The sequence below is a fragment of the Oncorhynchus mykiss genome, chromosome 11, assembly GCF_013265735.2.
Source record: "Oncorhynchus mykiss isolate Arlee chromosome 11, USDA_OmykA_1.1, whole genome shotgun sequence".
In the NCBI taxonomy this organism is placed as follows: Eukaryota; Metazoa; Chordata; class Actinopteri; order Salmoniformes; family Salmonidae; genus Oncorhynchus; species Oncorhynchus mykiss.
Genome location: NC_048575.1, coordinates 51,934,071 through 51,947,104, shown reverse-complemented (window position 1 = coordinate 51,947,104; position 13,034 = coordinate 51,934,071). Strand labels below are relative to the sequence as shown.

General features: G+C 43.7%; 1 protein-coding gene across 3 annotated transcripts in view; it reads right to left on the bottom strand.

Annotated features, from left to right (window-relative positions):
* Nucleotides 1–8,105, bottom strand: part of bicdl1 (BICD family like cargo adaptor 1) — a 34,077-nt gene extending 25,972 nt beyond the window's left edge. For all 3 annotated transcript variants that reach the window (XR_002475336.2, XM_021621285.2, XM_021621286.2), the window contains exons 1-2: nt 7,182–8,105; nt 5,911–6,126 (exon numbers count right to left, since the gene is read on the bottom strand). Coding sequence is in view for 2 of the 3 variants with exons in the window: in XM_021621285.2 (XP_021476960.2) it covers nt 5,911–6,126; nt 7,182–7,592 (627 nt within the window). In the remaining variant the exon portion in view is untranslated. The remainder of the gene's footprint in view (nt 1–5,910; nt 6,127–7,181) is intronic.
* Nucleotides 8,106–13,034: the final 4,929 nt, after the last annotated feature.

Genomic DNA, 13,034 nt, shown 5'->3' with positions numbered 1-13,034 from the left:
ACAGGGCATTCGGAAAGTATTCAGACCCCTTGACCTTTTCCACATTCTGTTACGTTACATCCTTATTCTAAGTAGCCACCATTTTGCCTTGATGACAGCTTTGCACACTCTTGGCATTCTCTCAACCAGCTTCACCTGAAATGATTTTCCAACAGTCTTGAAGGAGTTCCCACATATGCTGAGCACTTGGTGGCTGCTTTTCCTTCACTCTGCGGTCCAACTCATCCCAAACCATCTCAATTGGGTTGAGGTCAGGTGATTGTGGAGGTCAGGTCATCTTAGGCAGCACTCCATCACTCTCCTTCTTGGTCAACTAGCCCTTACACAGCCTGGAGATGTGTTTTGGGTCATTGTCCTGTTGACAAACAAATGATAGTCCCATTAAGCGCAAACCAGATGGGATGGCGCATTGCTGCAAAATGCTGTGATAGCCATGCTGGGTGTGTGCCTTGAATTCCAAATAAATCATGACAGCAAAGCACCCCACACCATTACACCTCCTCCTCCATGCTTCACGGTGGGAACCACATGTGGAGATCATCCATTTACCTTCTCTGAGTCTTAAAAAGCTACAGCAGTTGGAACCAAAAATCACACATTTTGACTCATCAGACCAAAGGACAGATTTCCACCTGTCTAATGTCCATTGCTCATGTTTCTTGGTCAAGCAAATCTCTTTTTATTGCTGTCCTTTAGTAGTGGTTTCTTTGCAGCAATTTGACCATCTCCTTTGAACAGTTGATGTTGAGATGTGTCTGTTACTTAAACTCTGTGAAGCATTTATTTGGGGTGAAATTTCTGAGGCTGGTAACTATAATGAACTTATCCTCTGCAGCATATGTAACTCCAGGTCTTCCTTTCCTGTGGTTCTCTTCATGAGAGCCAGTTCAATCACAGCTCAATGGTTTTTGCAAATTCACTTGAAGAAACTTTCAAAGTTCTTGAAATGTTCTGGATTGACTGACCTTCATGTCTTAAAGTAATGATGGACTGTCATTTCTCTTTGCTTATTTGAGTTGTTCTTGCCATAATATGGACTTGGTCTTTTACCAAATATGGCTATCTTCTGTATACCACCCCTAACTTGTCACAACACAACTGCTCCAACGCATTAAGAAGGAAAGAAATTCCACAAATTAACTTTTAACAAGGCACATTTGTTAATTTAAATGCATTCCAGGTGGCTACCTCGTGAAGCTGGTTGAGAGAATACCAAGAGTGTGCAAAGCTGAAATCAAAGCAAAGGGTGGCTACTTTGAAGAATCTCAAATATAAAATATATTTTGATTTGTTTAACACTTTTTGGTTACTACATGATTCAATATGTGTTATATCATAGTTGTGTTCACTATTATTCTACAATGTAGAAAATAGTAAAAATAAAGAAACTTTTCACTGGTACTGTAAGTATTCAGACCCTTTACTCAGTACTTTGTTAAAGCACCTTTGGCAGTGATTACAGCCTTGAGTATGACACTACAAACTTGGCACACGTTCATTTAGAGAGTTTCTCACATTCTTCTCTGGAGATCCTCTCAAGCTCTGTCAGGTTGGATGGGGAGTGTTGCTGCACAGCTATTTTCAGGTCACTCCAGAGATGTTCAATAGGTTTCAAGTCTGGGCTCTGGCTGGGCCACTCAAGGACATTCAGAGACTTGTCCCGAAGCCACTCCTGTGTTGTCTTGCCTGTGTGCTTAGGTTCGTTGTCCTGTTAGAAGGTGAACCTTCGCACCAGTCTAAAGTCCTGAGCGCTCTGAAGCAGGTTTTCATCAAGGATACCTCTGTACTTTGCTCCGTTGATCTTTCCCTCGATCCTGACTAGTCCCCCAGTTCCTGCCGGTGAAAACATTCCCACAGTATGATGCTGCCACCACCATGCTTCACCGTAAGGATGGTGCCAGGTTTCCTCCAGACGTGACGCTTGACATTCAGGCCAAAGAGTTCAATCTTGGTTTCATCAGACCAGAGAATCTTGTTTCTCATGGTCTGAGAGTCTTTAGGTGCCTTTTGGCTGTCATGTGCCTTTTACTGAGCAGTGGCTTCCATCTGGCCACTCTACCATAAAGGCCTGATTGGTGGAGTGCTGCAGAGATGGTTGTCCTTCAAGAAGGTTCTCCCATCTCCATAGAGGAACTCTGGAGCTCTGTTAGAGTGGCCATCGGGTTCTTGGTCACTTCCCTGACCAAGGCCCTTCTCCCCTGATTGCTCAGTTTGGCCAGGCGGCCAGCTCTAGGAAGAGTCTTGGTGGTTCCAAACTTCTTCCATTTTAGAATGATGGAGGCCACTGTTTTCTTGGGGACCTTCAATGCTGCAGAAATGTTTTGGTACCCTTCCCCAGATCTGTGCCTCGCCGCAATCCTGTCTCGGAGCTCAACAGACAATTCCTTCGAACCTCATGGCTTGGTTTTTGCTCAGACATGCACTGTCAACTGTGGAATCATATATAAACAGATGTGTGCCTTTCCAAATCATGTCCAATCAATTTAATTTATAACAGGTGGACTCCAATAAGTTGTAAAAACATCTCAAGGATGATCAATGGAAACAGGATGCACTAGAGCTCAATTTCAAGTATCATGGCAAAGGGTCTGAATACTTATGTAAATAAGTTATGTTTTTTCTTTTTAATACATTTGTAAAAATTCTAAAAACCCGTTTTCGCTTTGTCATTATGGGGTATTGCTTGATGAGGAAATGTTTATTTGATCAATTTTAGAATAAGGCTGTAATGTAACAAACTGTGGAGAAAGTCAAGGGGTCTGAATACTTTCCGAATGCACTGTATGTTAGTGGCTTGTGTGCTCTCATAGATTTAAGTTTAGCTCATAGAGAATGGTGTCCTAGTGTATTAGTGCCAGGTTTGCACTGTCCTTTGACATGAGGGGCAATGGCTCACACACAGACTCTTCTCCACCCAAACAAAATAGTTGAGTGACAGTTTTTTAATTAGCTGTGAGCGCAGTATGGAGCAGTGTTGTTCTTCTGGCTGCTGATTTAATTCATAAGGAAAGGCTATTACACAGGATTATGACCTAATCCCTTCAATGCTGCATTTTATACAATGCGTCTTACATCACTTCCTGTGGCCAGCCCCTCCACAACAAGCTAATTCCTGCTGCATCCAATCAGAGACTTGATTCCAGCAGACAATTGGATCCTCTCTCAAACCTGTTTTTGTGAGTGCATTGTTGTTGTGAGTGTAATCTTTAAAGCTTCATTTTGAGAATGGCCCTTTGAAGAGCTGTCAACCACATGACAGGATTCTAACCATTTTACAAGCTCTCTAATGCAGCCTGCAACAGATTACCTCTTATTTCTGTCACTTACCGGGAGGATGCTTGATTTTAGACTGGAAGACAGTGGACACACTGTGTCCAGAGTGGAGCTAAAGCTTGAGAATATATATTAAAGAATAGAACCTAAAGAACCTTGAAAATGAACGAATGGGTGTTTGTTTTGCAGTGAATATTACCAGACTAAGGTCTGTCTGTAGATAAAACTGTTAGCATCCTTATCCCTACTAATGCTACAAAGAATGTCATTACAAAGCAAAAATATCTCCTAATCTATGTCTTTGGTTAGGGCTATCCACACACACAAACCTACTTGGATCCTAATAGCTGTTCTCTCTCTGGTGGCTCTACTACTGGGGAGGTTTCCAGAGTCAGGGTGGTGTGGGTTCACTCGGAGGAGGTGTACTCAGAGCCGTGGAGTAAGCAGGCCATTGCTTAGTAAAAGAGAGACTACCATGGCTGACCCCATTCATTTTATTACACAGGAGGTCTCTCTGGAATCCGACAGCATTGAATCACGCAGGCCTGATCAATAATCTCAATTCAGGCTCATGAATACCATTAGCCCACTCCCCAAGCCCTACATAAGTCTCTACCCCCAAAGATCTACCCATATTTAATTTCAACCAGGGCTGCTTTTAAATCAACTGCAACTTAATTATGTTAAGTACCTAGCAGGATCCATAGCAACAGACCAGTTCAGCGACCCCCTCCATGGTCAGAGACTGATGGTGGATGACAGGTAATTCACTTTAATCTGATCAGAGATGGACATGAGAGGGAGTGAAGGCCTGTATGACACAGTGGTGCTGCTACTATATCTGTGACAGCATACAGCCAGCAGCAGCCCTAGTGATGAGGGCTAAAAACAGCCATTGACAGCTAGCTAGCTCTCTCCCTGCTGGGCTGTTGAAGGAAGCAGCATCTGCCTGACTGCAGCTCACATCTATTCCCAGGACAGACAGCACCACACCACAGGCAGTGTTACCCACACCCACAACACTGTCACCGGTGTCACCTCAGCAGGCAACACCCACCTATCTCCTGGGGCCTTTAAAACGGAGACTGCTCCTCTGTCTGACTGCAGTCAACACAAAGCTTTCTCCATGTAACAACCTTAACCAACTTTCAAAGGTTTAGGTGTTCTAGCTTTTGGGTATCGATATATCCCTGCAGCACACACAGAAGCATGACACACGTGAGTGGAAAGCTAGTCTCTTTTAGTAACACTATATTGACGCCATGCCTGGTTTCGATGCCTCCGACTGGTATGAGAGGCTAGTGGCAAGATGAGCACCAGTAAAATCATTTCAAAGACTCTGTTGATGTAGAGGATAATACATTCATGAAATATTGAGTGTTTTTGTCCTGAATTGAATGTCCATTGGGTGCGTAAAACCCACAAATTCAGATAAACAAAAAGGTGTAGTGGGTTCGCACTCAAAAAGATGTTGCATTAAGCTTACTTCATTGTTACATTTTTGAAAATTATTTTCACTGCATCCAGGATAGCGTGCATGCCGAAATGCTTTATGCAATATATTTTTGAGTGCGAACCCTCTACATTTATTTGTTTATCTGAAAAATAGTTTTTACCAGATGTTTTTCCAGATAGTTATGAGATTTTTGCTGCACCTTGACTCAAGTTGGTAGAAGCGCTGTGTACTCCCCTCCTTACCGAAGTTTCTTGTAGTTTTCATTGGGATTTAGGCTGTCATGGCAATGCCTCCCTCATTAGTTAGGATTGAGTGATTTGACTGAAAGCTGTAGTAAATCCATCTTCTTAGGGGAGTCTAATCAACAGTATTACCTGCTCTTGCTCAGCTCCGTCAATCCAACCGGGCCATGAATAGAGTTGAATCAATAGCCCTGTTTATACCTGGTGCTAATTATGTGTCCTTTGTCCGGGAACTTGTCCACATTCGGATTGTGCCCATATATTTAGACAGGTGTAGACAATTAAAAGACCCATTGTGATCTGATTGTGATCAAATTTTATAAGTGTAAACGGACAAGATCAGGACAATATCAGGATGAGGTAGGATGATAGCCCTGTTTATACCTTGTTCTAATGACAGCTTCTCCCATACTTCCATCACTCTCTACAAAGTGCATGTGGCCCTCAATGAACCTTTACCTCCTCCAGCCTCCCAGTCATGCTGTAATTCTTCCTCTTTTTCTCTGTTCTTAACCCATCAGCCACATACTGTATGCTATCAAAACGGATTGTGTGTTACCTAAGATATCAAATCTGTTTCAACAGCCTGTAGTTACTTATCAATATTGACAGGAGGGTTGTGTAAGGAGTATGCCGCCCCAGCTCAATCATTCTAAATTATTCAGTGTTTAAGAGGGGAACGTTACACTTTAATTTCGATGACTTAGCATATGTGTGAGCGAGAGAGAGATGGAGACATGAGATGGAGACATGGGGGAAGAGATTGAAGCAGAGTGTATGCATGTGCATGTATGCATACCATATGAGAACATAGTTGTACCCTCTCCAGAAATGAACACAGCAGACTGAGACATCCAGTGTTGAGTCCCAGTGGTCCACAGACAGACAGACAGACCGACAGACAGACAGGTCCACAGACGGACAGTTATCTACACTCACCCGGTTGAGCTGCTCCAGCAGGCGGTGGTTTTGCTCTGACAGCTCCCTGATGGCCGTGGACTTGTCACGGTCGGCTTCTCTCAGCTGGACCTGATGGCGCTCCAGCTCTCCCTGCAGCTGCTGGACGTCTGTCTCCAGCTCCGCCACACGGTCCCCCCACTCCCCCTCCTTGTTCTCCAGCCGCCGCCGCAGCTCGTGCTTCTCCTGCTCCAGGTGCTGTGGGTGAGGGGAGACAAGGGACAGGTTTAGATATGATGCTGGACTGGAGGGACCAGGTTAGGCCTGAGACTAGTAGTAGTAATAGACATTGGATTTTGAAAGGATGGCACAAAGCTTCAGCTTTTTTTCTATCCATCGCTTGATAAGGCTGAGGCAGGGGGTGAGGGGATTAGGGTGGGCTTTTAATGAGAGCACAAGGGGGTCAGAGTATGGGAGGTTGGGATGGGTGGCATGGCTGGTCACAGGGCATGCTGGGTGATCAGTCCTGAACAAAGAGGCCTCATCAGGAGTAAAAAACGGTTGGAAAAACAAAGTTGGTAAAAGGATAAGGAACAATATTAACTGCCCCTAAAAAGCCTGGAAATAGCTTGATGAATATTGTGCACTGGGTCATAGCATAGTACTGTGTTGTTAGAGATCAGTTTTGTGAGCAGATGTATCCTACAGTAGATACAATAGGCCATGCCCATGCGACATTCCCAGGGGATTAGACTTGTTCCAGTCCAGGCCAAGTGCAGTGGTGTGAGAGGGTTAATATAAGAAGGACAAAAGCTCTGCTGTCAGCATGAAAAATGCAAGAGACATCTATGGGATTTGAGGGCTTTAGTGACACTGCAAGATGTTGTGAACTCCTCCTCTCTAACTGTTGCAGTGCTGTCTGTGTGAGACAGCCAAATCATTGAAATAAAAAGTCTTTGTAGGAATTGAGTGACCTCCGTCTGCTTTAAGAGTACTGTTTCGCTCCCCGAATCTGATTTCATGAAAGAGGCATTAGACTGTTATGACACTGTGTGGAGGTGTTTGTAGCTGTACTGTAAGCTGTAGACAGTCTGAAAACACTGTCAAGACAGTTGTTTAAAGAGTGAAGTCTGCTCAACAGCATTACCAATAATGTGGGACAGTCTTAATCAGTTCAACGTGTTTACATACACTGCTTAACTCCACATTAATTGAATAATGATGGCCAAAACAACTGTGAATTGAAAAACGAATCTGGCATGATGGTAGCCTACAGTATTTGTCAGTGTGTGTTTGTACTACTAGCTTCTTACCTCAAGTTTATCGTTAAGATCTTTGTTCATTTTCTCATATTGCTTAGTCAGGTCTTGGTTTCGCTCTAGCAGTGCCTTGCCGAGTTTAGCAGCTAAAACCAAGTCCCTCTCCTTTTGACGGAAGAGCAACAAAAAGTCTGTATTCTGTCCCATTACAGGCGTCTCCAATTCGGATAACTCTTCCTCCTCCTCCTCGTCCTGCTCCCCGGTAAGCATGGCTAATTCTTCTTCCAACGCCATCCCGAGGCCTCCAGAGTCGGTATGTAGCAGCGAGTGGCCCTGAAATCCTCCCGTTTCTTGTGGGGTTTTGTTGCCCTGATCTAGCAGGTGCGCCATGCAGTCGCTGTCCAGTTCGGGTGGTGCTGAAATCGCGGCGGTAGATGTGTGCAAATCTAGGCAGAAAACTGACATCGCCGCCCGGCGGACAAAAATAAAAGAGATTAACCAATTGATTTATTCCGACTGAACCCGCTCTGTTACTGGGTCGGGATGACCGGATCCTCTTTTTGTAGATAATATCTCCATAGATACGGTTCCTTGGTATCAAAATCACGGCAATTGCTAACTTGTCTGACTAAAATGTCCCTCACACTCGGAAGACCTTACACACCAAGCTCTCCCTTTAATCATGCAAACAGTGCCGCCTCCTCTGCAGCTGAGTTGAAAACAAGCCTCTTGATGTCTGTTGCTGGCTATCTTGTATGTAAAGATTGTCGGTCCAGCGTGCTTTGTCCCCCGCGTTAACCGCCCTGACGAACTCTCCACAGCGGTCGGTCTGTCCACCCCGTTGCGGCGGGGTCCCAGTACCCCATAATAGTTGGCCCCTTTACACCCGAGGCATTTTGCAGAAGCTATAAGGCCCGTGCCAGATATCCAAAATACCCACTCGAGCAGAGCACGAGCCCGATGGCGCCACCTTCTTCCCTCCCTGGAATGCGCGCCCCACGTTGCTGACGTCAACAGCAAACTATTACAAATATCCACTCATTGGCTGAGGATGATAACGCCATATTTTGTTATTTTACATACAGCATAGGAATGAGGTACGTTTAAATAGGCCGCCAGGCATGGATTAAGCAGCTGCCTTCAATCATCCATATTCATGTAATGCTCTTTCTCTTGTATACGAGATAAATGTATAAAAACAATCGTTGCTTCAAGATTTTTCAGTACAGTAGCTTCGCATCATCATCATCATCATCATCATCATCAATACCATAATCGCCATCATCATCATCATCATCATCATCATCATCACCACAGTGATGATATTAGTGTGTTAGTCTGTTCTTTGACTATGATTTGAATATGGATTTGACTATATTTTTGTTATAGGTTGACAACATGAATATGAGTTGCTAGATGTTAGAATAACACAGTGTTCATTCTAATTAACTTAATCATTATGACACACTCCTCACTATTGTCATTGGTTGCACTAATTGCACTGTTTATCTGCATAAACTGGTTCAAGCATTCATGACATTACCCTGAAGAAGGCACAGTGATGCCGAATCGTTGGTGATTTACCCAATAAATTACTGGGAGTTTAAATATAGAGTGTGCGACTCTCTTTATTTTTAAAGCTTATAGTTTATTTGCCGTTAGTCAGCCACCCTACATAAAATAATTTTTCTGGGTGTTTTCTCATGTTTTTTATTCTACTTGGAGCTGTAAACATAAAACTGCATCCTCTCCAGGATTGCTTTGTACACTGAGTGTACAAAACATTAGGAACACCTGCTCTTCCCATGACATAGACAGACCAGGTGAATCCAGGTGAAAGCTATGATCCCTTATTGATGTCTCTTGTTAAATCCACTTCAATCAGTGTAGATGAAGGGGAGGAGACAGGTTAAAGAAGGATGTTTAAGCCTTGAGACAGTTGAGACATGGATTGTGTATGTGTGCAATTCAGATGGTGAATAAGGCAAGACCAAATATTTAAGTGCCTTTGAACGGGATATGTTAGTAGGTCCCAGGCACACTGGTTTGAGTGTGTCAAGAACTGTAACGCTTTTTCATCCTCAACAATTTCCCGTGGGTATCAAGACTGTGGGAAGCATTGGAGTCAGTATGGGCCAGCATCCCTGTGGAACGCTTTCGACACCTTGTACAGTCCCTGCCCCGACAAATTTTGAGGGCAAAAGGGGCTGCAACTCAATATTAGGAAGGTGTTCCTAATGTTTTTTACACTCAATATATATGGTGCAGGTTGACGTTTATTGTTAATAATCTTGTCCTGAAGACAGAGTGGTTTCCTCTAGATGGCCCAGCCGCAAAGTCATAATTGGCCACATTATAAAAAATGTATGAAAACAAAATAAGCTTTTTGGTCTTAAGGTTAGGCATATGGTTAGTACTGTGATTATGTTTATAATCAGATGTTATAACTTTGTGGATAGGCCAGCTGATGACCACTCTGCATAGCTGCCTCCAGGACAAGATTCATCACAATAAATGCAAACCTGTGTATATGGCAGTGTAATGGCGCCCTCTGTGTAGAAGACATGGTATCTCCATCACAGACTCAGCTCACTGGTTAGTATTTTATTTATTTTAATTGAACCTTTATTTAACTAGGTGATTGTGATACAGCCTGGAATCTAACCAGGGTCTGTAGTAATGCCTCTAGCACTGAGATGCAGTGCCTTAGTCCGCTGCGCCATTTGGGAGCCCCGGAGTTCAGTAAGTAGCCAGCCTCCTTTCCCTACCTACAGTATTTATTACTTGCCAATGTCTTAAACATATGAACAGGCACACGCACAAATGCACGCACACACACACCACACACACACAAACACACACGCGTGTGCACGCACACACGCACACACGCTGTAAATTAGAGAAAAGGTATACCATTACAATGAATAACCGTACGAAATAGACAGTAGTAATAGGTACATTAAATATGCATTAAATATGCTACACTAACAGTCTCTGACTGTCTGGCACTAAGAAACTCTGGTGTGAGAGGAATACACAATGCATGGTGGGAATAGAGCTGTGGCTCCTTGTTACGGTTTTTGCTGATTTGCTTACACACTGAAGGTGAATGCTTAGACCAAAGCATCCAAACCTTAACTTTTGTAACCATGCCTTGAACAAAGTCCCCAAAAGTACAAACACATTTTCTGCTTTGCAATTCTGCAACACACTTTGCACTTTGTTTGCATTTCTGTAAAACACTTGCAAAACACTACACACTGTTTCTTACATTAGACACTTCATTCAATAATGAAATCTCTTGCAATCATTGGGAAAACACTTTTATTCAGAATGCAAAACATACTAGATATTGACAACACCCACACACACGTGAAAACATTCATACAGTAATATAACACCAATTAGTCTGAGCCTTAGCACTGCAAATAGACCTCAGGTAAGCTCACCTCTTTTGTGATAACTTTGCAAACATGGAGGCAGTGAGAGCGAGAGGAAGAGGTAGAGGAAGAGGAAGAGAGAGAGAGAAGGAGTAGGATGAGGACGAGGACAAGAACAAAGAAGGGGACCAGGCAATGGACTGAGACATATTTCCGATGACATTAGGGACACTTTGGTGGACCATGTCATAAATCATGGCCTGACGATGAGGGAGGCAGAGCGTCCAGCCCAACCTGAGTCGCTACACGGTAGCATCCATAATACGGACATTTTAGACTGGAGAACAGGTATGTCTTCAACTTTCTACACTAGACTGTACCTATAATTGTTGCACATCATTCTGCATCACAGTACAATACAGTGTAGTCCTACAATATTAGGTCTATGCTCCTCAGTGAAAAAAAAAAGGTACAGTGCCGTGAAGTACATGTAATACAGTTGTGATGTTACAGTGTACAGTATGACAGTACAGTATGTAAAAAAGAACCTAACCAATTACATAATATTATTGCATTTTCTAGAGAACTGCCAGACGACCTCCTGAGGGTGGAAGGCCACGTCCGTTCACCATGAACAGGAACTGGCCATTATCAACCTAGTGTTGGCAAACACCACCATCCGCCTACATCAACTACGAGAGCAAATCATCGCAGATCACACAACATTCCATAATATCAAATCAAATCAATTGTATTTATATATCCCTTCTTACTTCAGCTGATATCTCAAAGTGCTGTACAGAAACCCAGCCTGAAACCCCAAACAGCAAGCAATGCAGGTGTAGAAGCACGGTGGCTAGGAAAAACTCCTTAGAAAGGTCAAAACCTAGGAAGAAACCTAGAGAGGAACCAGGCTATAAGGGGTGGCCAGTCCTCTTCTGGCTGTGCTGGGTGGAGATTAAAACAGAACATGGCCAAGATGTTCAAATGTTCATAAATGACCAGCAGGGTCAAATAATAATAATCACAATGGTTGTAGAGGGTGCAACAGGTCAGCACCTCAGGAGTAAATGTCAGTTGGCTTTTCATAGCCGATCATTAGGAGTATCTCTACCGCTTCTGCTGTCTCTCGAGAGTGAGAAAACAGCAGGTCTGGGACAGGTAGCACGTAATATCAACTGTGTCAGTATGTCGACACTCTGCCGCGTCTTGCGCCAACACCAACTTACGATGAAGCAGCTGTCCAGGGTTCCATTTGAGAGGAGCAGCGCTAGAATCAAAGACCTTCGCTATGACTACGTAGAAGGGGTCTGTCGGGGCACCTGCCTTGACTGTGGCTTGCAGTTTTGACTGAATGTGTCTGACCCAACCCACCCCCCACCCCCATCCTGGTGTGTAAATGTAGACATTGTAGTCCTGTGTTTTGAGTTACTCCATATTCACGGTACAGTGTATGCATTTTCTGTTACAGAGAGTCCTGGACTTTGACGTAGCTGCACAGCCTCATGAGTTCATTTTCATTGATGAAGCTGGATTCAATCTAGCTAAAACCAGGCGTCTGGACCGAAATGTTATTGGACAATGAGCCGTTGTGAATGTCCCTGGGCAACGCCGGGAAAATATCATCTTGTGTGCCGGCATTAGTCTGCAAGGAGTTTTCCATCAACATGCCACCCTAGGTCCCTACAATACTACAGACATAATCATATTTCTGGATGCACTATATAATGCAGTTGTACAGGACGGACCAGAGCAGACCAGGTTTGTTGTCATCTGGGATAATGTTAGTTTCCACCGGGCTGCTCTGGTCAGGGACTGGTTCACCAACCACAATAACTTCACAGTTGTATACTTGCCCCCTTACTCCCCATTTCTCAATCCGATTGGGGAATTATTTTCAGCTTGGCATTGGAAAGTGTATAACCACCAACCACATGACCGCCTGCCTCTTCTGAAAGCAATGGAAGAGGCATGCGGAGACATTGAGGTGGGGTCAGTCCAGGGTTGCAAGGCGATATTTTCCCCATTGCCTAGCCAGGGATGACATTGCTTGTGATGTGGATGAGGGGATGTGTCCAGACCCTAACAGAACGCGGGATCCATAAACCATCCACCCTATCCCTTACAGTCCCTTACAGTCCCTTACAATCCCTTACAGTCCCTTACAATCCCATACAGTCCCTTACAGTCCCTTACAATCCCTTACAGTCCCTTACAAACCCTTACAGTCCCTTACAATACTATTTTTTGTTTACCACTGCACTGTAAGTTTTTTTGTTGTCAGCCTGCAATGGCAAAAAAATAAGCTGTACACAGCAGTGTTTTGTATAAAGTACATCAGTGTGTTGTTGCTGCTTTGAAAGAGTAATTCAAATGGTGTATCATTTTTGTTGCAAAAATGCAATTTTGAAAAAGGATTGTTAGGTTTTGATTGCAGAGTTTCATTTTGACATAGAAGTGAGATGTTTATCTCCAAGTGATGTGTCTTATTTGGGTTGTGTGTAGAGTTTTGACACAATGAGTCAAA